General features: G+C 38.9%; 1 protein-coding gene across 2 annotated transcripts; it reads left to right on the top strand.

Annotated features, from left to right (window-relative positions):
- The first annotated feature begins 235 nt into the window (after positions 1-235).
- Positions 236-17,118, top strand: LOC142098659 (QRFP-like peptide receptor). 2 transcript variants are annotated; one of them, XM_075181484.1, is made up of 3 exons: positions 236-609; positions 686-811; positions 14,646-17,118. In XM_075181484.1, exon 3 carries the CDS (start codon positions 14,788-14,790, stop codon positions 16,099-16,101), a length of 1,314 nt encoding a protein of 437 aa, XP_075037585.1. In that variant the 5' UTR covers positions 236-609; positions 686-811; positions 14,646-14,787; the 3' UTR covers positions 16,102-17,118. The 2 variants fall into 2 exon arrangements, with proteins under 2 accessions (XP_075037585.1, XP_075037586.1); XM_075181485.1 differs by lacking the exon at positions 686-811.
- The last annotated feature ends 7,072 nt before the right edge of the window (positions 17,119-24,190 follow it).

Raw genomic sequence — 24,190 nt, 5'->3', positions numbered from 1 at the left:
TGTGTTGTAATAATGTAAAAAGACATTAAAAAAAAATGACATCTTGATAAAGCATAAAAAAGAAATAGCATCCCTTTACCTAAACCTATTGCTCAATAGCTTACCTTTAATGTGGGGAGGGGCACATTCCATATTGATATGAGGACCTGTAAAGCTATAGAAAAAAACATAACAGTCCTGCAGATGTCTCCATTCTACACTATACAGTGAAATCTGTTCTGACATACACTAGAAAGAGGCATTGCAAGGGCTAAGCCTGTCTGGACATTCTTTGACTTGTCAGAGATCAAAAGGAAATGAAGGATTAATGACACAGATCCTGGTGTAGCCACGCGTCAGCCAGCACCAGAAAGTAACCTCCTGTCAGCTACACAGATCATTTATTAGCAGCCCAGCGAATGGACATATATTATTGAAAGAGAGAATGTGCACAAGAGTAAGTACAGAGGAGTACAACAGAGGGCTCTGACGTCAAGCAGACGGTGTACATCCCAGTCTACTTATGTGCATTATTGCGTCCTGTTCTCTGGATTAATCAGTGCATCACCAACGAGCCCCTGTAGACTGCACCGTGCCAGCACTTGTCCCTATTGTTGCAAAATCAGTCAGGTAAGTTCTGTTTATCTCCAATATACTCTTTCTCTTAAAGTGGAATGGTAGATTATCACTTCCTTATGTTTAATAGAAGTCCCGGGAGATTTCATTATAGAAGAACCGAGACAAGGATTCAGCACCACGGACAGAGACCACGATCATTGCATCCACTTGTATGCTCTGCATTCTACTACCACAGCAATGACAAGCTCTAAAGGTACAGAAGCCAGCACGTATCTGGCACAACATACAGTTTGTCAATTAAATAGTAATATATCAAAATTAAGAGACTTATGTATAATCATATAGCAAATACGATGCAAAGTTGTTTTTTTTTTAGTTTTGTGTTCATTAGTACACTTTAGATTTTAAAAATTCCATTTTGCTGTGGAGAAATGTATACATATTAGTAGGAATTAGCCTAAATATAACTTGTTGTATATAAAGTAGCTACTAATGAATTTAAAATGATATATGCCAAAGCTGGGTGTTTGTCTAAGCTGAACATATGTGAGAAGTGGTTCTCATTATAAAGAAAGTATATTGTTTTTTTCCCATGCACTGCAAACTTCCTGTCTGTAAGACCAATCAGCATATAAAATAGCAGTGATGTAGTTAATAAGATAACAATATATAGTGGCAAACATCTTATCTCCTGTCAAGGTATTAGACTTTTTTATATATATTTCTGAATATCACAAGATGCTTCTTCATGTTAGATTAGCTGCCATTATAATTTTAGTAACCTTTTAAAAGTGTTGACATGGTATAATTTTGTTTTTACATGTTACTATAATGTATAGCTATTTGCCTTTTTAAGGTTTAGATTGTTGTGTTTTTTTAAGTCATACTGGGAAATCTTTACTGGCAGTGCTGTGTATATTGCATGTTGTTGCATCTTGTTTTACAAAGTGCTTTGATAATGCAAACTATGAGTTTATTTTATGGCTGGCTGCAAGTGCATTTGCACAGCATAAATATAAATTTGATGTAAAAATTGTTGCTGGCACCAGTCTTTTGAACTGCATGTATCTGACACTTGTGGCATCAGTTGATCCAGAAGTATTCACTTGTAAAAAAGCAGCACAAGGTGTGCAGTTTTAGAGTTGATGATGGTGATGGTGCATATTTGCTCCAGATGCACCTATAAAGTAAATTTAAGGTTGCACGTATCTTAAATGCATGTAGCTCAAAACACAGACATGGGATTATTAGTATGCAGGTATGCGTATGTGAAATTGGGCAACATTTTACAAAAAGCTCCAAATCAGCCCCTGTACCTTTATTTGACTTGTCTGCACTTGCACGTTCAGAGAGGGGAAAAAACCCTGTTTGAAAATTAGTTATTTGTTCAGTCATCCTGAAAGGGAAAATGTGTTTTGCTCTTATGCACACTGATAAGGTTTCATGATAAAAAGGAGTAATTTTATTTCTCGATGTAAAATGGTTTGTTTAAAGTAATTTGCATTAGTGCAGTCATGCATCCACAAATACGTTTTAGATACATCACACATACGCTAAATTATGTATGAATCACAGCAAACAGCGGTGCCCAAGGCATCTAGTGACATAGGAATCAAGAGGAGCTTTGCTTAAAACATTTGTCAGTGTCATTGATGCCTCATTATGATTTTCTGTGATTAATTGTTAGAATAAGGTGCAGTCTCTGAAGCTAGGAATGGGTTAATACTGTGATTGTGTACTGATTTGTCTGCTCTCTGCAGTTGCCTACACTTAAGTTTAATTAAGTAGATATCGTTAATAAACCCTTTCAGTTGTTTTTCATTTCTAATTGCAACTTAATAACAAATGATGTTGGTTCTAATGCAAGATTGCTGGTGGGGAGATGAGTGTGTCATTCTTCCACATTTACAGGGTGGTGCCTCTGGCAGAGAAAGTGTTAAATGCATATAGTCAGTGATAAGATTCCCTGTAGCCATTCTTCAGTGAGAAGTGGTGCTGGGGAGACAGTCTAGAATCCTGCAATTACATGTCCTGGTTGTGCCCTGTTGTATTCAATTAAAATGTTTCTTTTGTCATTGTCAGAATGTGTACTTTGTAATGTTATATACAGTCTCTGTATGGTATGGTTTAAAGGGACACTTCATAAACAAAAACTTTTATTTCTAAATGAAAATAGCTCAAAGTCATTGAGAATATTATTTCTTTATTTGAATGAGTACATGTAGTTGCTTCATATTTACTGTACACAAGGATAACTTCACAAAGTAGACCCCAGTATATTTGTTATCTTTACTAGTCACCATCAACAGCAAAGAAAAGTGTCGCTCAAACTCCAGTTTTCTCCCATTCTACATATGAACTGAGCGATGTTTGACTCCACCTGCACATCATCATCAACTATTTATATAGCGCCACTGCTTCTGCAGCGTTGTACAAAGAACTCACTCACAGTCTAAATCCCCTAACAGACATACACACAGACCAAGAAAGACTAAGGTCAATTTAATAGAAGCCAATTAACCTACCAGTATGTTTTTGGAGTGTGGGAGGAAACCGGAGCACCCGGAGGAAACCCACGCCAATACAGGGAGAACATACAAACTCCACACAGATAAGGCCATAGTCGGGAATTAACCTATGGACATCTATGTCTCCCAGTTTTGAAGTAGACAAGGATAGAAGAACCTGTAGCCAATCAGACAATGAGAATGTTAACAGACGCACAGAGTATTTCAGGAGATAAATGTGTTGATTTTGTAAAAGGTTGAGAGTGACCTATCCATTTGTTATTGTTCATGTGGCAAGGGCAGTGTTATGATGTGAGGAGAAGAAAGGAGGCAGATGGGAAGCCACAGACTGAGAGTTTGATAGCGGAAGGAACAAGGGGCCCAGCAGTACAGAGTAATGTTGTGAGGTTCCTGTCATACTGATACAGGAAGATACCTTTGCATCAATTGAAGTTCATCCATCTAACTTGGGTTCTAAGCTGTCAGAAATTTAAATAACTTGGAAATTGTGAAACACATTTCGGTAATAAATTAACAGGGCCGCCAAGAGGAATTTTGGGCCCCGGTACAGCAACTTCATGGGGCCCCCTATAGGTGATTAGTATGTAGCGATGCGACGCCAAAGGGGGCGTGACCATACCATTGGGGGTATGGCGGTGCATCATTGGGGGCATGTCTAGCAGTTGAAAAGCACTAGTCCACCCTCCTACTGAAAATGCATTACTCACACATGCCCCCTCTGCCCAGCAGCTTTGCTCACACATGTTCCCCATGCCCACATGCTTTAATCACATGTGCCTCCCTCTGTCCACATGCTTTAATCACACATGTCCCCCAGCTCTAGTCACACATGCCCCCTCTCTGCCCAGCAGCTTTAAAAAGACATGCCCCTCTCTCCCCAGCAGCTATAAATATGCATGGCCCTCTCTGTCCAGCAGCTTTAAAAATAAATGCCCCAATCTGCCCAGCACCTTTAGTCACACATGCCCCCTCTCCAGCACCCCTTCTTCTTACATTCTTCTCCACTGCACAGCACAAAGGACGGAAGGATATCCAGCAGTCCGCCCGCACTGAGTACCATGTGACTGCTGCAGTCACATGACCTGGTGATCTGGCGTCTGAAGGTACCTTAGCTGAAGGGGATTTAGCCACTACCGATCCCCCTTGCACTTGCGGGTGCGCACAAATATTTTTTTTTCAACTAAAGATCTTCAGTGGAGCCCCAGGTCACCCAAGCTGGTCTGGGCCCAGGTAATTTGTACCGCCCCCCCCCTCTTGGCGCCCCTGGCAATGGATGCACTGTGCACCGTGTTGGCCCGCAGTGCTATTTGTTGCGTGGGTCAGCAATACACACATGTAAACACACAGAAGACTGAGCCTGGCTCTCAGATCTCGCTGTCTTTCATCACACACCCCTGGAGTTGAGTAGGACCTTTCCCTCCACCTCCCCCCCACACTACACTACTACCAGAGAAGAAGATGCACTTTCTGCATATTCTAAAGACAAGGAAACACAAAGAGAGACAAAGATGGGCACAAGTTGTAATTCAGAAGGGACAAGCAATCAATAAAAAAGGGTGAAGCAGAAGATGGGAAAAGAAGAACTAGGAAAAGAAAATTCAGTAACACAAGAGAAGCAGCAGCTACAAAGAAAGAAAGCAGTTAAAAAGTAACTCAAAATGAATCAACATAAGAGTATAATAACACATACACATATATTTGTTTTATTGCATTGTGAGGACCCATGTCTTGAACATTCCTCATAGGAACATCCCTTTCCTATTGCGCTATCAACAGGACAATCAAATCAAACAGGTTATAGTCATATCAATTCAAGTATTGTCATTTCTCTTTATTGCTATTATCTGTTTTTTATGTATAATTTCACAGCTAACCAGTTCCAATCTCTCAGTGCGGATGGCTCAGCCATGATGGAGGCGATGCAATCATTCTTTTCCCAGAATTCTTTCCACACTTCTTTATGACCTGAAAGAAAGCAGAATTGACCATCACAGCTGAATCTGTGAAACACAGAGAATACAACATGCTTCTGAGTGGCAAAACAGTGTGTTACACCAACCTTGGAAGCCTTGGCTGTGCTATGGTCCCATGTTGCTGGATCCTTACATTGTCTCCCTTTTAAATGTTGACCAAATGCAACTCCACTTGTCTCTCTGGCTCAAGGGATTGCTCGTCCTCTAACTCGTCACTCTATAGCTGGACCAGTTCTAAAGAAGAACAGATATATAAATGACCGAATTAGATGGTAAAAATCGCATATGAGATTTCAAACCTACAATCTGGATCAGCCAGTCTGGAGAGCCATTTAAAGCTTGGTGATTTTGGCGAGTTTGAGGGTACCATCTGGGAGGCGGCAATACTGCTGGCACACCCTGATGTCATGCCCAAGGGAGTTTGCTTATTGTTCCAATTCTGTGTCCTTTAGCTTTAAAACTTTTGAAAAAGTAGCAACATGCTTTTGAAGCTTTGTGGAAGACGGTGTTTGGGGATTTCTGGCTCCACATTCCTGAGCAAAGAGGAGTATACAAACAGAGCATCGGAAATATGACAAATTGGCTGGTCTTGTGGACATTTTCAGCGGCCACTTCATTCTTCATACTTCTCTGCAGAAGTTCCACTGGACTTTGCTTTGCAGGTATCAGCAGGATTAGAACTCTCCTACTTCGTTTTCCTTCTTCTGAAGCTTGGAAAGTGCCAGGGCAACATCTTCGTGGAGTTCCAAAGCATCTTTGGAATAAAAAGTGGTTAATATCTTGGAATCTTACCCTTCCCTTTTTACTATTGAATAAGATCACCTGTGCCGGGGTGCAAGCAATGCCCAGTTTTTAAGCGAAGGCTCGGTGGATAAATTGTATGCCTGCTGCTTCTCATTGAGTTACAGATGCATCTTATTCACATCTTTAGTGAAAGATAAAAGCTGAGACATGTTCCATTTTGACCCCCTCAAAGTTGGTAAGGCAGCAGATGAGATCAGCTTGTTCCATCTTACCCCATTGAGCTTCCTGAAGTTGGGTGCATTTTCCACTACCGCAGTGGAGCCCTCCATCATTGTTCGGCACTCCACAATGCTCAAAATCTTCTGCAAGCCACGACCAAACTTAAATGCCAGGGAGTGAATCTCGTACTGGGTTCATTGACGTAGCCAGATACCAGCTTCACTGGATCTACTACAAACTGAAAGTTTGATGGAATGGTAATGTCTTCCATCTTCTACAAAGGGGTAGCTCTTCTGGCGTATAACAGTTGCCTTCTCATTTCTCAAAGTTTTTAACTGATGTATTCATGTTTGCTGACATGTGATCTGACCCAGTTGTAGAGATGCTGCCCCACCAGCATGATGCAGCTGATGAATAAAATTTAATCTTGGGTCATGTCGCTCAAAAGCTTCCAAAAGCCACCAGTGATATCTGGTGGAACAGGCTAAGCATAGAGACTGGTCTGTGTTTGTTGCACCTATGGGTTAGCTTATATTTCTTCATGTGTAGCCACAGGTCTTTCCTTGCAAACATGCCTTGATGAGCAACACAGTGCGTTAAACTTTCGGGAACCATGTATTTTTGGGGTTGTTTGCACTGATTTAGGACACCGCGTCCTGTCCGTTTTACCTCGGAGTTGTGTGCAAAGTTGCCTCTTTTCCTTCCAGTTCTTGGGAAATTTAAGTGCCCATGAAACTTCAGTCTCCTTATAGTGAACATGCTTGATATGCCGGGCTATTTTTGATTCAGGTTACTCACAGTACAGGCAGTACTTCTGTTTGTTATACGTGTTGGATCCATCACTTTTTCTTGAAAGTGTTTTGATGGACACCGCATTAGATTTTCTGCATTTTGTGTTTAGAACACTGCTGTCATCAGGTAGAAAAACGTGGTAGTCACTTAAACGGCACTTGAAATGCTGACACACTATACAACGACAAAAAGATACTGATTAGCATAACAGCGACAAGGTGAAAATATCTACTTACCATATAATACAGTCAGTATTTCCGGCACCTTTACTTACCTGCAGATGTAAAATCCGACTTTCAAAAATCTGTACAGTAACAAGTGACGTCACTTTTAATGGCCACACTGAAAACGTCGCTTTTAAAGCGACCTTCATCTGTCAGTAGTTCTGCTGGAGTGCGCACACGTTCCCCTCCATGGCATAAACACACACACTTTTGTCTGACAAAAGTGACTCAGTGGGACATGCTAGAATTTGATGCTCGAGATAAAAGGTCTCCTGCATTGAGTAGCATAGTTAGTTTCATTTCAATTTAATTTTGTGCCCCTACTACACCTGAGGTCTCCAAAGTGTTGGGGTGTAAGCAGGTTGTCACACACCTGGCTCTCAGGTTCTGTCACTTACCTCTTTGCTGCCTTTTCAAGTTGTCCCTGTGGTCCTCAGGCTCTCTGTCAGATGCTGTCCAGTCTGTCTCCACTCCAAAGATCCCTCTAGAATCAGAGTATGGGCGTGGCCATCTTGGATTCAGTCACATGATTCCTCTCAGTCAATCAGATGATAACAGACTCCATTTCAGATCCCCTCCAAAACCAGTCCATGGGATCTGCCATCTTGGATATAGTCACCTGATCCATCTTAGCAACTCAGAATGCAGCTTTTGTCCAGCTGATTGCATTCTCCAATCAGGAATCAACAACAACTATAAAAGAACTTTCTGGCGGCCTTACCGTTGCCAGTGCAACGTTGTATTTCAGACGCCAACTTGGTTCCCAGCAGTTTACAGTCTTGCTGCCTATCTTGCTTCAGCCTTGCTATTAATCCAACTCTGACAGTGCAGTCTGCATTCTGGCTCCAGTCTGATTCCAGCACTCTGGTTCTATTGCAGCATTCCGGTTCCAGTCTGGTTACAGCAATCCTCTTCCAGCATTCCGGTTCCAGCAATTCTCTTCCAGCATTACGGTTCAAGTCCCATCCAGCAATCTTCTTCCAGCATTCTGGTTACAGTCCTGTTCAGCATTCTGGTTTCACGCCGGTCCAGCAATCCCGTTCCTGTTTGCTCTCCTCTGCTAGTGTAATCACCATCTGCACCAGTCCATTCACTCCATGCAGAGGAACATTATCAGGCCACCCAGCTTTTTCCACTTAGTCAACAGTCCAGCTCCAGAGACCCAACCCAGTCTGGGTATAGACAAATCCTCAGTCGGGACACAGGTCAATGTCCCCACATGTATAGGAACACAAGTACACGCACTTCACACACACCAGAAGAGAAGTGCAATAGTGACCTGGAAACTATCATCTGTGAATGGTTCATATGTTTTGTGTTGTCATCTTTGTTGAACTGTTTGAAATCATATGTATTGCGTGTAAGACATAGGATGTATTGTCATTATGGCCTTGCGTACAATATATTGCCATGTATATCTGCACTGTTCCTGTGAATAATATATACACCAAGTACAGTTGTATATAATTGGTAACAGGGACAGAGGATTTGTCTATTAAGTGGTAGAAAGGAATAGAGTGGATGTTGGTATAAATAGCTCAAGGAAAGGTTGGGAATAGTTGGAAGTAATTAACAATGTTATCAAGGAATAGTATGTCAGACAATAATTATACAATACCTATCTTAATATATCCTAATTAATTTTTCATTTGCATATACACTCAAAGCCCTGTAGTAAAGCAATATAGGTGGATCCATACAACAAATTAAGATAAAGGGTTTCATTAGGAGTTCAGCACAATTTTGCGGGACAGGGCTGTTTTTTTGTAGTGGAAGTGCCCCCTTCTCTACCTAGACGAAACAACAGCAACAACCCTGAGTGATGGAGTATTATGTGAAAGATAGTTTAAATATGGTGTTTTAATATGTGGCACTAGTGGTCTCAGCAAGCTTTGCTAGCCACTAACTGTTTGGGTATGCTGGCGGTTGTAAGTACAAGCATGACTTGGCATCAAGTGCCCATTGGGGTCTGAAGTTTCCCATAGTAAAGTACTAAAGTAATAAACATACTGTATTAAATTCCTTTATTTGAAAAAAAAAAAAAAAAAGGCTCACTCAATCCATCATTGTCCTCATTCATGCTCACCTAATTCCTGTGATATCATCAATGTCCTTCTTCTTTTCCTTTTTCTTTCATCTTCCCTTCTTTTCCTTCTTCTTTCTTCGATCCTCTCTGGTAACCCAGTAGTTAAAAATAAAAAAACGTGGTAGCCGATGCACTACTTGCTCCTAGCGGAGGTACTAAGCAAATGAGAGTTTAGGGTCCAGTCAGAGGAGCCTATGCTCTGATTTTAACATATAGATGTTTAAATTCGCAACATGGTGACCTAGCTTCTCCTATTTTAAATTTACTTATGGATCAACGCACTAGAGTTGGCTGAGATGAAGTACCCAGTGCTCTTGTTAATAATGTACTGCTCTGATTGGCCCTAGGTTGTTCTAGTCCCACCCACTTCATCTCCTGCACACTGTGGGTACCCATATTGAAGAAGGAACACAATGGGGCATATTCAATTAGGTGCGCGGCTGCGCATGTAAAACGACAGTACAGTACCGCAACATCGCGGATTTCCCTTCGAAACCCTATGGGGTGTGCACGGAAATCCGCCATGTTGCGGTAACAGGACTCGTGCAGCTGCGCGTAATTGCAGACCACACACCTAATTAAATATGCCCCAATTGGTGCTTTGATCCTAACTAAACACACCTAAAAATACATAGGATCACTATGCTTTTTTTTTTTTTTACACACCCGCCACTCAAGCTAACTAGTAAAAACCCTTTCTCCAAGGGGATTGTTGTATCTTTGTAAACAGTCACTGATGCTGAGGCATTATGCCTGCAGCTAAGATACTATTTACTTGGTTTTAGCGGAGGAGGGGTTTCTGTAAAAGCATAATCTGCTTTAGAGTCTATACTGAAATATTCAAGAAAAAAAAACCACCCAGGAATATTGATGACCGCATCAATTAAAAACTTCTTTTCCTTTTTGTATCCAGGCAATATTGCAAATATCATGCAACTTATTCATTGGTAGCACTTTCCCACTGGAGTTGATTTCTCTTTCAATAAAAACAAGAGATTATATCATTTCTTCCTGTCTAGTAAAATTGTGTTTCATCTTTTCAAACAATACAGGAGTACAAAACAAGATCATTATCTGAAATTTAATATGGAGGGGAAAGAATTAAGTTGCCACAAACAAGTAATGAGATGGCTATGGCAGAATAATAAAGAGCTTGATATAATGAGGAGGGTCTGGGGGTCACACAGATGAAGCTGCTTGTATAATTACATAATGGTGTATGAAATCCAGGTCCATCTCCTCTTTAACATTAAAAAAATAAAAAAGTTCTTTAGGATTCACAGCTCCTCTCTCTGAAGTTTCTTATCAAAATCATTATTTTATTGAATAGAAAGACATGAATATAATATTTCTGGGCCTGATTCATTAAGGATCTTAACTTAAGAAACTTCTTATTTCAGTCTCCTGGACAAAACCATGTTACAATGCAAGGGGTGCAAATTAGTTTTCTGTTTTTTCATGTAGCACACAAATACTTGATAGCTTATTTGTACACTGAAATTTAAAGTTGATATTTGTGTGCTACATGAAAAACAGTCAGTATTTAACTTATGTGCAAAACAGAATACTAATTTGCACCCCTTGCATTGTAACATGGTTTTGTCCAGGAGACTGAAATAAGAAGTTATTTAAGTTAAGATGCTTAATGAATCAGGCCCTCTGTTCTTAACTGTATTTTTGATAAATGATTCCTGTCTGTACCTTGTAAGGTAACTAACCACGCCAGACTATAAAAAAAATATTTGTTTTGTTGGTGCACTGCATATTTGAATATACGACAGTATGATGCTATAATGTCAGGGATGACTGCTGTACACTGTCTGTGGATGCTTTATGTGCAACTTGTATTCTTTGTAGCCCTTGTGTGCTTTAGTGCCAAAGTAAATATCATCAAAATCACAGTGGTTTCCAGCTTATTAGCTATTGCCTGAGGTTGGGTGGTTGTCAAACTTTGAAGATTATCTTTTGCCTCAACTTGGAAATTTATGTTACGTTCTGTGTTGAGGCAGAATCACTTCTGTCATTTTCAGGGGCAAACACAGGATTTTTATAGGTGAGGATTCCACCCCGGCCTTTCATTAAATGTCCCATATTGTCTGTGTATGCCTGTATTACAGTTTGTTTTATCCTGCCTTGAAAAATACCTAAACATCACAGTTCCCAGAAAAGAGGAGACACAGCACCAACTTCTACCTTGCAAGAGTTAGTACTACAACAGCTCGTTAAAATACCCCATTCAGTATTTTTGGTCAAGAAGGGGGAATCAAGGCCTGTAAAATCCCTCATCCGTTATATTAAGTCTTTAAAGCTTTTTTTTCTTACAATCTGCTCCTAATTCCTGTAAATGTTCACCAAGTACCTCCCAAAACTGGGGATATTTAATGAGTACCCAAAGTGTTTATAAATATATACACTGTACCACTAATGAGTTTTGTTAATACACATATAAACTTATCTGAAACTTGATGTAACTGGTTTAAATACACTTGAAGTTGTCAATTTGTTCGAAAATTCCCAAAACAAGCATGATGCCCGGAAGGGTTTGAGGAATATTGTATGCCGGCCACACTAACAGGGCTTCTTGTTTTCATTTTGAGCTCCTGTTGTCCCTCAGGCCAACATAGAATATAGAGCAAGCACCAGGACCAGAAAAGGACAAAATAATACTTAATACACCCTATTTTGCAAACACGATTCCCTGCCTAACTTATTTTGCTTATGTATTTGACATTACCTGCTCTTCAGTGGGAAAAATAACATATGAAGAACTCTTCATACACCAGCCCTCACCACAATGTCGTCTGGTTGATAGTACCAAGTATGGAATTACCGACACAGATAACTTCTCTAAGGGGCATATTCAATTGTTAGCGTTACTGACAAAAGTAACGCGGCACGCGCACTATTGCCGTCATTACGGTAATAGTGCGCGTAAATACCATTATTACGGTACCTTTCACGCTGGATTTCAGCTCGCAGCTCAGGGAGCTGAAATCCGGCTTAGTATTACCGTAATAACGGTAATACTTTTAACGCTGCGGGAAATTCAAACAATTAAATATGCCCCTAAAAGTTGAATCTGCAACCCTTGTACCTTTAGATACACTCTGCTTGAGAATGTATCTGACTACTAAGCATCGAAGCAAAGTAGGCATAGGATTCTATATGCAAATTAGACTGTTATTTACATTTTTCAAAAAGTCACAAATGTGTCCTTATTTTTCTATCTGAGGTGTCTCTTCCAAAGGGCGAGTTAAGTAGAGGTGGCGGGAAGCACATTCCCCTGCTGTAATTGCTCCAACACTGATGCTAGAGCAGGCAGTGATTGTTTGGTGACTGACATCATCTCTACTCACGTTCCTTTTCACTGTAGTGCTCTTTATACACTTGGGGAAAATGATGGTGATCAGGTGAGGTAGCCTGGTGATTATTTATTATGTGTTCCATGCATATGGGGATATATGTCACAAGGTGGCTAAGTGGTTAGCACTTCTGCCTCATAGCACTGGGGTCATGAGTTCAATTCCCAACCATGACCTTATCTGTGAGTTCTCTCTGTGTTTGTGTGGGTTTCCTCTGGGTGCTCCGGTTTCCTCCCACACTCCAAAAAACATACTAGTAGGCTAATTGGCTGCTATCAAATTGACCCTAGTCTCTCTCTCTGTCTGTTTGTGTGTGTGTTAGGAAATTTAGACTGTAAGCTCCAATGGGGCAGGAACTGATGTGAATGAGTTCTCTGTACAGTGCTACGGAATTAATGGCGCTATATAAATAAATTATGATGATGATGATAAAATGATTTAGAGCATATTTGTATATGATGATCTGTTTTGTGTAGGGAGGATGGGAGATGTAGTTATTGCCATTTGCCTTCAGTTTTCTGCCATAATGAATTGGGAAACTTGATTATTTTAATTAATAGAGTGTACAGAAAGTTAATTAAGTCTGCATGGAGCAAATTAAATAAAGCAATATCATTATTTCCCCCTCCATCTGTCAATCAATTATATAAATACATCATGCATGTAATCATAGTATATGTACCATCCTCTTGGTTTGGATTCCAGGAGTTAAATAATAATTACATGTGTATATACAGTGTGTACGTTTGGTTAATGCACCCGTTATATATCCTATACATCATAAATATTGGCATAGTTCATATGCAATGACAAGGGTCTTCTAGTGTATACTGGTTTTACGTTGATTTAATTTACTTTTTGCTTTAGTAGCCTTTACTAACCATCTTTTTTGGAAAATGAAGTGTTGACTAGTTTAAGTAAGGGTACATTCAATTACTATGTCTAGTGCTGTGTCAATGCTACGTAATGCCCATTGAAAAGGGCATTTATTTTTTCCTTATAAAATATGGGCATACGTGGTATAGGAAAAAGGATTCCAGGTGTGGTTTAATGTTTGAAATCCTTGCATCACACCTGGTTAGCTGTAACAGAAGTAAAGGGATCAATTGAAATCAAGGTTCCAAACAATAGAGGTGTTGTAGAACTTGATGCTTGATCCAAACAAGACTGCAAAAGTTAATGTGTGCCAAGCCAAGCATGCAGTTTTGGCCACAGCAAATCCCAAATCATGCCAACTAACCAATTTAGAGTTTCTCTTTGGTATGAATTATGTCTATACGCATTTGCTAAACAGTATTAGAGAAATAAAGTGAAAATCAACATCAATTAAAATTAGTGTAATTTCCTTTTAAAGAGCACATAAAGCCAATATTAGTTAATAATAAATCCACCATGCTCCTTCTCATTCTTCTGCTGCACTTTGTCATGTAAGGCATGGCGTACCTCTCTAACAGAAAAGACAGACTGACATCTTGGCAAACTTGCTTTGCACAAATACAGTGTGGATTGGTCGATTTGTGCACAGTGGCGGGGCCAGTGATGTCAAAGCAACTCAGCAGCATCTTTTTGACCTGTATCAGATCCCCTCAGAGCACATTGTCCTAAAGCTGTGGGAGGGGCTTAATCTGTTTGTAATGAAATGCGAGGGTAATACTTACTTTTAATAAGGCTATAGTGGAAAGTTGGGTTAACATTGAGCAATGCATTTTACCTTCATCGTACATATCTGCAGATTTAAATTTTTGAGTTTTGTGGTCTCTTATATCTTAATTTGAATCATGTTAGTAAAAGGAATGTGTCAGTATGATGTATAATTGTAGAGGCATTTCGCATGTTACCATAAAGTTTTAAGTTTACATACATTGCATCCATTTTTCCTATTCAAGAGTTCAGGTTCTATTTTATTTTTACTACTGAAGATTCTTTAGAACTCATCATTTGTTTATTTACTTTCCAAAGAATATTCTAGGCTGCACAGAGGATATTACATATAAAGTGTACAATTCCTTACATAATGATCTAATAAAGCTTTATGAAGTTTCCTGGCTTATTGAGAATTCTCTCCTCATTCTGATCTGATATATATATATTGTCTTCTTCATTAATGTAAGTGAGACATCTCATAGTCTAATCTATATTTATTGCATTTTATCTTTCAGAGTTGGAAATTTTCACTTGCAAAATGCAAATACAATATATAGCGGCTGAACAGAACATAATTGCAGGAGGCAATGCCAAGATCTCCCAATTAAATCTACAGCTAAAATTATCAACGTCCTGCTCACCAGCCTAAAGGAAGCAATGAATTCCTCTGCTCGTACTCTGGAGTACAACTATTCTCTACTAGACTTCACCATCAAGGCCAATCTGTCTATGCAGATATTTGGAAATGACAGCAAGGAACTGGATGTGGAGGAACTTCAGAAAATGTTATTTCTCTTTGTTAAAGAACCTATTACCATAAGCCTCACTGCCATGTACATCCTGTCCTTTGTTGTAGGTATTATTGGTAATATAATGTCTATTAAAGTGCTGACTGGGAAACGGACAGGTAGGACATCCAGTTTGAGTGCCACCAGAAGCCTTCTTATCAATTTGGCTATTTGTGACCTGATGGTGGTTTGCGTGTGTATGCCGATCACAGTTGGCAACTTGATCTACAAAGCCTGGGTATATGGTGATTTCCTTTGTAGGGCAGTGCCCTTCATCCAAGCTGTGTCCGTTTCAGCCAGCGTACTTAGTCTTACAGTCATTAGCATTAATAGGTACTATAATGTACACAATCCATTAAACGCTAGATCTTTTTTTACCCAGAAGAAAATATATGGCACCATTGTGGTAGTGTGGGTATTGTCCTCCAGTATCTGCCTGCCTCTGATATTCATGAATAAAAGGGATGAGATAGAGATAGTCCCAGGCTTACCTTTAGTGTTCCCTATATGCAGAGAAATTTGGCCACATGTCATGTTTAAACAAGCCTATAATTTCCTCTTGTTCTGCGCATTATATTGCCTACCAGTCCTCTTCAACTTGGTCATTTGCTTCCTTACCATACGTAAACTATGGAGATCCTCCGGGAATTTTAAAGAGTGTGACTCTAGAAACCAGTCTTTGCCAGTCTCCAGACTTAAGGTCAGGAAAAAGATTGCCAAAATGGTGGTCACCTTGGTGTCACTTTTTGCGGTTTCGTGGCTTCCTGTTTACATATTGGACATTTGGATTGACTTCAACATCCCAAAACCATCTCAAGATGTTACTCCCTCAGCGTGGATTCTTCAATTGAGACCTTTCGCTCAGTGGCTTGGACTCACGAACTCCAGCCTTAATCCAATATGTTATTGTTTTGTGGGAGATTTGTACCGGTCAGCCAAGCAAATGAAGAGCATGTACCACAACAGGATGGTTTCACTATTTAGCTTCTCATTTTCAGATTCATCTCCACCATCAATACCTAAACTGCTGTCTTACAAGAACTCCTTACATACCAGCAAAAGGTCCAAACTGAACTGCCCAATATCATTGGGGGGGAAATGTGAGAACTGCTACCCTGTAATCAGTGTAAGTGAAACACCTGGTCTAGCCAGCCACCCATTGTCCCTGGAACCAATCATATAGATCTGTGGATATGAAATGATCCGTCACTTTGTAATGATATATTGTACAATAGATTCCACTAATGACTATCATTTGCATTATAGATCCAGGGACAGAGCAAAGAGATATCATTATCAACATATTGACTGCTTGAAATATTGTACTCCGACTGGAATGAGTGATTTCCACACTAACGTCTCCCCTGAGATGGAAGAGGTGTGTACCCATATGGCAAATTAATGTTTGTCAAAGACTATAACCAATCACATTTCTCTAACAAGTACACCTTTCTAATGAGTGGACTGTTCTACTCCAAACAAGGCTTTGGCGTACAACCTAGTATCCGCTGTATCTGCTGGTGTACTCAGGAGACAGGAGGTAGGAAATAATGTGTATTTGAGCACCACTGCCATTTTCAAAATCACGGTTTTAGTAAAGTTGATAGGGTGATTGTCAGGATTTCCATTATTGTTAGGCTTTTTAACTCTCTACCCAAGCTAAGTCCCCAAATGGTAAAAAAAAAGTGTTACTTTATACCCAAACCTTAAGTAAATTCCTAATGACTCTATTTAAAAAATGGATGATCAGTATGTACCAATTTTCATGTAACAACAATTATTTTAAGGCAATGCTTATTTCATACAGGTATTCTACAGAATATAGGTATTCTATACAGTGGTTAGATTTTATAATTTGCCGGGAACATATATACAATTAAAATAGGGATTTTTCTAGTTTATCTACAGTATATAAAAATGCAATGCTTTCAAAATGTAGCGTATTTTCTATATTCATCTCCCAAATTCTGCAATTCTAAGGCCTATACATCTAGTAAGACACTTTTGTGTGCTCACTGGCAATGACCCAAGTTACTGCATAGCTATTACCCTCCTATATTCTGTATTCTGTTCCCATACGTTAAACTTATCCAACCATGTCTATAGTCCACCAAATGTAAAACTGAATTCAAGAATATATATATATATATATATATATATATATATATATATATACATATATATATATATATATATATATATATATATATATATATATATATAAAAACACAGGACTAATAATAGTAGAGACAATGGAATGGCATTAATGGAAATGAGTGCAATGGGAAAAGGGTGACATTGCCCAATCAGAGTCTGTAATTTTATTGAAAATGAAACCACACATCTGATTGGTTGGCATTGTCAACACCATTTCCATTTCCTTTGTGCCAGTTTTAATAAGTGCATCTGAAACTGTACAATATTTAAGATGCAATTTAATTAACAAGTCAGACATGTTAGATGTATAAGGAGAGAGAGGGAAAAATAATTCTAATATTTTAGGTGTATTGTGCACCCTTTGTCTTTGTTAGTGAAGACTTCTTTATTCCTATTTATACACTATTCCAAACTTATTTTGGTCAAGTTTTTAAAAAAACAAACTTGTGGAGTTTATGATAAAGACCAGAAACACAGGATGGGAGAACATATGAGTTTATATTGTCTAGTGAACAAAGGACCTTTACATACTGCCAATCACAATATTAACATGTGGTAAAATGTATTATAATGTGTGTTACAAAGAAATGCTACTATTGTATTTTGTATATTTTTAATATGTCTTCTTTGCATATACAGACATTCTATATAACATATCAGATCAAATGTGAGAGTTAATATTACTGAGATAGTGGAATAAGTAGGCAATATTATTCCCAGTTGATGTACTGTAGTACATCAGGGAGCATAAAGTGTTGCCCTACCAGAATTAATGCTATCCATTTGTATTTTTCATAAGCATGGAATAAATTATTTTCTAATAATTATATTAAATATGTGGGACTTGAATTTTGCATAAAACTTTCTTTTTGTCCATCACTTGGAACATCATGACTTTAATATGCTAAATTTCATTTACAAGTTAACCCTATCTTCCCCTTACACTGCTCTTGCGAATTTCCTCCTCATGAAATTGTTTCGCAGTGTTCCGTGCAGGAGGAAACTCTCAGTGATCCTGTGTGTATGATGTTATTACAGAAAAGCAACAATCACTTATTTATTTCTCCTTTTGGATTATGGAACTGTCTGGATAAAAGGTTTCAGGATAAAAGAACCCATAGCCGTTTTTAACGTAACAAGCAGCAATGTGATGAACACTGAATAACCAGTATACTGTCCAGTGAGTTGTTCAGTACGTGTCCCCATTAAATAAATTGCCAAGAAGTAATGTGTTGTTTCTCTTGCATATTGTTCTTATTGATTTGTAATGTATTACCTTGACTATGAAACTCAATCAATAGTTTGTTGGTTGTCAAGTCTTGCATAATAAGGGAAATATCTGATTGAGGAAATTATTTGCATAACTTATTATACTTTTATACTATTATTCTAAGTAATAATAACGAACCAGGAAAAAATATACTGACTTCAAAATGCTGTGGGGCAGGGTAGCTTGAATGTTAAGCAGGAGAAAAAGTGTGTTATATACTCAGGACCGGCAGTGTAGACAGATTTCTATAGAGTTTACAGAGTCATGATCTTTTCAGCAGATGGTTATCACCGATGAAGAGCACGGATCTGAAGGTAAATTGTGTATAATGTGTTTAGTGTGTACACATGAATCGGCATCCTGATTGGGACTTTTTTTGGGAAAATTTTCTGTAGTGTGTACCCAGCCTAAGAGAGGGAAAAATTTAGAGAGACAGGATTATTTTTCAGAAAAGTAGAGTAGAAAACCCTAAATACTAATTAGAACGGTTGTCCACATACTTTTGGCCATGTAGTGTATGCTTGTGAATCAGTGGCGCACGCAGGGGGGGTTTCTGGTTCTCCAGAAACCCCTCCCCTCCGCGAACCAACGGTACTGTACAGCAGCCGCAGCACTGTCAAAGAAGCGTCCGCGGCAGTGCTGTATTGTAGTATAATACAGCACTCCCGCGGATGCTGCTTGACAGCGCCGCGGCTACTGTAGAATTCAGACTCACCGAAATGGAGCTGATCGCAATATTATTTTTTTTCCGGGGGGGGGCAGAAACCCCCCCTTCTAAATCCTGCGTTCGCCCCTGTGAATGTTATAGAAGTGTGCATTTAATGTGGTCCCTTAACAAGCAAAGTTATGGTCTAGGTATAGCACATATGCATTCATCCACAAAGTCCAATTTTGCCTAATTTTGACATAATTTGTGCCTAATTTTCCATTGACTTTACATTCGCAAACATCCACTATGTGTGTAAGTCAAACTGACGCACTAATGGAAAAATAAAATGTGTAATCACATCTCTGCTTCCATTTGTCTAATTTCCAATAAATTAAGCAGTAAAGCAAGATAAACAACAGCATTTGTGAACACATAAAACTAGACTATACCATGGACTGTTTGATGCAGCCAGAAAGTCTAATTAGCTTTTGACATTTTATTTTCAACCAAGTCTAAATATCTTGTAAATACAAAATAACTGAGATGCAATATATATATATATATATATATATATATATATATATATATATATATATATATATATATATTATTAGATATAATAAATACTGGCGCTCAAACTCGAAATAAGAGAGTAAATAATAATATAGATCACCGATCTTGGTGTACACTATTCTTCATAAGAGTAGGCAGCCTCCCTCTTAATTTTCGGATGGTACTCCGATCGAGAAATAAGTATTGTTAATATAGAAAGAGGGATAATGGCGCCAAATCTAGTAGTGCTAACTGGTACAGATCGTCCAGACAGTCAGTATTACTGTATACAGAAATATAAATACAAAGTGTTCATCATGTCAGGCTGGTATAAACAGTATAAACCAATGTTCATAACTCCTGATCATATGCCGAAACACAGACAGAAGAAAGCAGAAAACAACGTTTCAGATGTATCCGTGACAATCAGTAGCAAGTGATAGGTGGCAACGTACCAAAAAGATATAAATAAACAGCTTATCTGTATCAGAGGTTCTTGGAAATGAGCTCCAGTCAGCTTCAAGAGGTCAGGAACAGACGTGTAGATATCTTATGTAGGTATATGGTAACTGGATCATCAGCCACAGCACAGTCACTGCTCACAAACTCCACTCATACGGTGTATTAAGAGAGGAAAAAGCCATATAGTGTAGTACTTATGTGCAATAATTTATTCAGCATGTATCATAATAAAACACACTCACAATATATATAAGGTTTAAAAGCTTATCTGTTAATCCTGTGGACATAGGATACTGCTACACGATGTAGATCACTGGGATATATAAGAAGTAAACACCAATGGGCTCCACACAGAAGTTCTCAATGGGGTAACTTTTCAGGGATCAGGTAAACAGTACAGCCTTATGTGTACCAGGAATGATGTATGTAGAACAGCCTCAACGCGTTTCGGCGTATAGACTTCATCGGGAGGAAGTCTATACGATGAAACGCGTTGAGGCTGTTCTACATACATTATTCCTGGTACACATAAGGCTGTACTGTCTACCTGATCCCTGAAAAGTTACCCCATTGAGAACTTCTGTGTGGAGCCCAATGGTGTTTACTTCTTATATATCCCAGTGATCTACATCGTGTAGCAGTATCCTATGTCCACAGGATTAACAGATAAGCTTTTAAACCTTATATATATTGTGAGTGTGTTTTATTATGATACATGCTGAATAAATTATTGCACATAAGTACTACACTATATGGCTTTTTCCTCTCTTAATACACCGTATGAGTGGAGTTTGTGAGCAGTGACTGTGCTGTGGCTGATGATCCAGTTACCATATACCTACATAAGATATCTACACGTCTGTTCCTGACCTCTTGAAGCTGACTGGAGCTCATTTCCAAGAACCTCTGATACAGATAAGCTGTTTATTTATATATTTTTGGTACGTTGCCACCTATCACTTGCTACTGATTGTCACGGATACATCTGAAACGTTGTTTTCTGCTTTCTTCTGTCTGTGTTTCGGCATATGATCAGGAATTATGAACATTGGTTTATACTGTTTATACCAGCCTGACATGATGAACACTTTGTATTTATATTTCTGTATACAGTAATACTGACTGTCTGGACGATCTGTACAAGTTAGCACTACTAGATTTGGCGCCATTATCCCTCTTTCTATATTAACAATATATATATATATATATATATTGTGATAAAGTACAGCATTCACTGGAATCTCACACAGGTTTGCTGAACTGCTGAACCATTGCACTATTTATAAGCAGTTGTCAGGATGGCTAAACTGTTTCAGCGATGGTACAGCAGTCATATCCAGCAAAAGTATCACAAAATCTCCCATCACCTACATCTGGCTAAACAATAGTTCCCTGACTACTAGCCAGCCACTTACTGGCATCGGTGGTCCCGCCCACAAATACAAACAGTGTCTTTATCCTCCACCCACGCACTACAAACAAATCACAGCAAAACAAACCAATTACATCAATATGGAACATTTGTGTGTGTATGTGCTTAAAGAGGATCCCATGGAAAATTTAACCCTGTCTGCAGCCCAGTGCTGAAGACTGGCTGTGTTTTTACCTATTTTCTTATAGGGGAACTGTGACAAATATGCCTCTTTGCCCCAATAAATATACACACACACACACACACACACACACACACACACACGTTACAGTGGCATGCTCTTCCCGTGTGAGGGGTGTGACATAGTCAGGGAAACGGGTACCATCACCTGGGAAAGATGGCTTTGAACAGCAGCAATGAATCACGAAATGCAGGATTTCTGGTACAACTGACCTTAGCCAGTTTTATTGAGCATGTGCAAATAACAAAACATAAACAAAAGCCTTGCCAGACCGGTACTAACTAAACATTCCTTAGAGGCCCTCTCTCAAGTCTAAGACCTTGTATCCCAGACTCAAACGCCAAACAAAGGTTATTTGCTCACCCTTAGCAGGTTCTCTCAGGAGGCATCCAGCCTCCTCCCCAGGTCTGAGAGACAGAGTAATCAGTGCTGCAACAGTTTACAGGCCCCAAACAGGTGCAACTCTTAATTAGTCTGCTGTGAAACATACTCTGGGAAGCTTTACCCCACTGAGCTAAACAATCTCCCTGCTCTTAGCGTATACAAGGCAGGAGACCTGAGACAAATATCTCTGTGATTTAACTTTAATCCAGTGACTTTGTCACAGAAGTTGCTGAACTTTTCAATATGTAAAATTCCTTTTAGTTCCTTAATCTCATTTCAGTAATTTTACTCTGCAAAAGGATTTTTTTTTCTGCTCTGCAAAATTAGCCACTCCTGTGTGCCCGCTATGTGACCATCAAGGAATCCTTTCACTCCGCCAATTGCTCCCAATGGCCTCAAAGCTCTGCTCCACCCTTGATCTGGAAACATATGTGCTTTGGTTGAAATCTAGGCGCACTTGCACAAGCAGAGGCATGTGGTGCCAGGAAAGATGATTTTGTGCTGCATCTGTAAATTATGCCATTGTATACTAGTTATCCTCACTGGTTAACAGAGGTCTGATATCATGAAAAAGTATCTGATATGTTTTAGAAAATAATAATAATAATTGTCTACAAACTTCAATTAAAATAGTGTCTTAAAAGTAGTGAAATTGTAATTCAGAACATCTAATTTTGTTACGCCTTATATGGATGCTATATGGCATTGTTACCACTTACCATATCACTAAAGTGCTTTTGAAACAATTGGGAAAGCATGAAATGTAACTCTTTTTCAACAAATAATAATTACACAGAATCTGTATCTCAGAAACTTCTCAAGTGGATAATTATATTGTCTTCATTCCCAGCATGAGTTCGATTATGGTTTGGCAGCAGGGGTTGAGGATTAAGATACTGGCTGTACATTGTAATGATTTAAGCATAAATGCTCAGAATACCACTATTTAAGGGAAAAGCAAATTTTTTTTCCATCACAATGATGGCATGTTCTATTAATTCAGTGTTTTAAAATCAAAAGTGTTAATGGTAACATCTTTCCTTTGATAGAATGATAGTTTTGATATGCAGAGATGCCTCTGCACACAGCAGATACATTGCATGGATCGTATAACAGTGATTTCCCCAGCTGAGCTGGACACATTTAAGCATCCCAATGGCAGGCTGGACGTGTCACAAATATTTAAGGATAATAAGTGGGCAATTTAAAAATAAATAAAGGGAAAATATGCAGTGGGTATATGTGACATCATTTAAGAAAACAGTAAGGAAGTCGATTTGATTTGCAGTGTTTTCCCACGTTGTTATAATTTTCGATTGATTACAATGTTCTAACACAAGTGTGCCATAAAAGTTCAATTAAGAGGCAGTTGCGTCTGCAGGTTCTACAGTCACAAAGTGAAGGCGTGTATTTGTCATTCAGGGGATGATTAATCTTCGGACGTAAGTCCCGTTGCATGAGTATCTTGCGTGAAATAGCTCTGCGGATTTTATGCCAGTGAACACAATTGCATCCAATTCATGTCCAAAGACAAATGACACTTCCAACTGCCTATGACTTGGCGCAGAACGTGGGCCGGAAGAGGCGGATGCACGTTGGCAATATACAGTAAGGGCGTGCTGAGGTTGAACGCCCGCACATTCATCCAACTCAAGCTCTGGGCATCTCTTAAGTATGTGTTTGTTAGCCGTATCATTTGCACCAGCTACAAGGCAGGTGTAAGTGCCAACTGATTGTGATGACACGTATGCATGCCACAACATGTGTTTGTAAGTAAGAGAAACTACACAAATGCAGTCTATGTACAGTATCCATTAAGAACATCCTGATTTATGTTTATCATGTAAAAAAACCCATATATTTTTATTTATGATAATAACATTAATAGTAGCAAATTAACTTTATTACATCTCTTTGTATGTGTTCTAATAGGACTTGATATTACACATATGCATGTGTGTATCCTGCAGTCTGCATACAGCCATTAACGTATAGCTAGAGCTTACTTATACCCACATTCAAATGGTAACGTTTCCTGAGATCCGCTTGTATATAAATATGGACGCATGCGCGTGCAAGTTACGTCCGTATTTTTAAACGCGAGTTGCGTTCCAAGATGAATCAGGCTCTCAGTATTTGGGAGGAATGCTCTTGCTCAGAATTATATATGCGGTTATTAACATAT

Source organism: Mixophyes fleayi, chromosome 7 (assembly GCF_038048845.1).
Source record: "Mixophyes fleayi isolate aMixFle1 chromosome 7, aMixFle1.hap1, whole genome shotgun sequence".
NCBI classification, from domain to species: domain Eukaryota; kingdom Metazoa; phylum Chordata; class Amphibia; order Anura; family Limnodynastidae; genus Mixophyes; species Mixophyes fleayi.
Note: the sequence above shows the minus strand (reverse complement) of the source record. Positions and strands in the feature narration are given on the sequence as shown.

Coding starts and splice junctions, on each gene's coding strand:
- LOC142098659 (XM_075181485.1), top strand. CDS start 14,788: ATGAATTCCTCTGCTCGTACTCTGGAGTACAACTATTCTCTACTAGAC.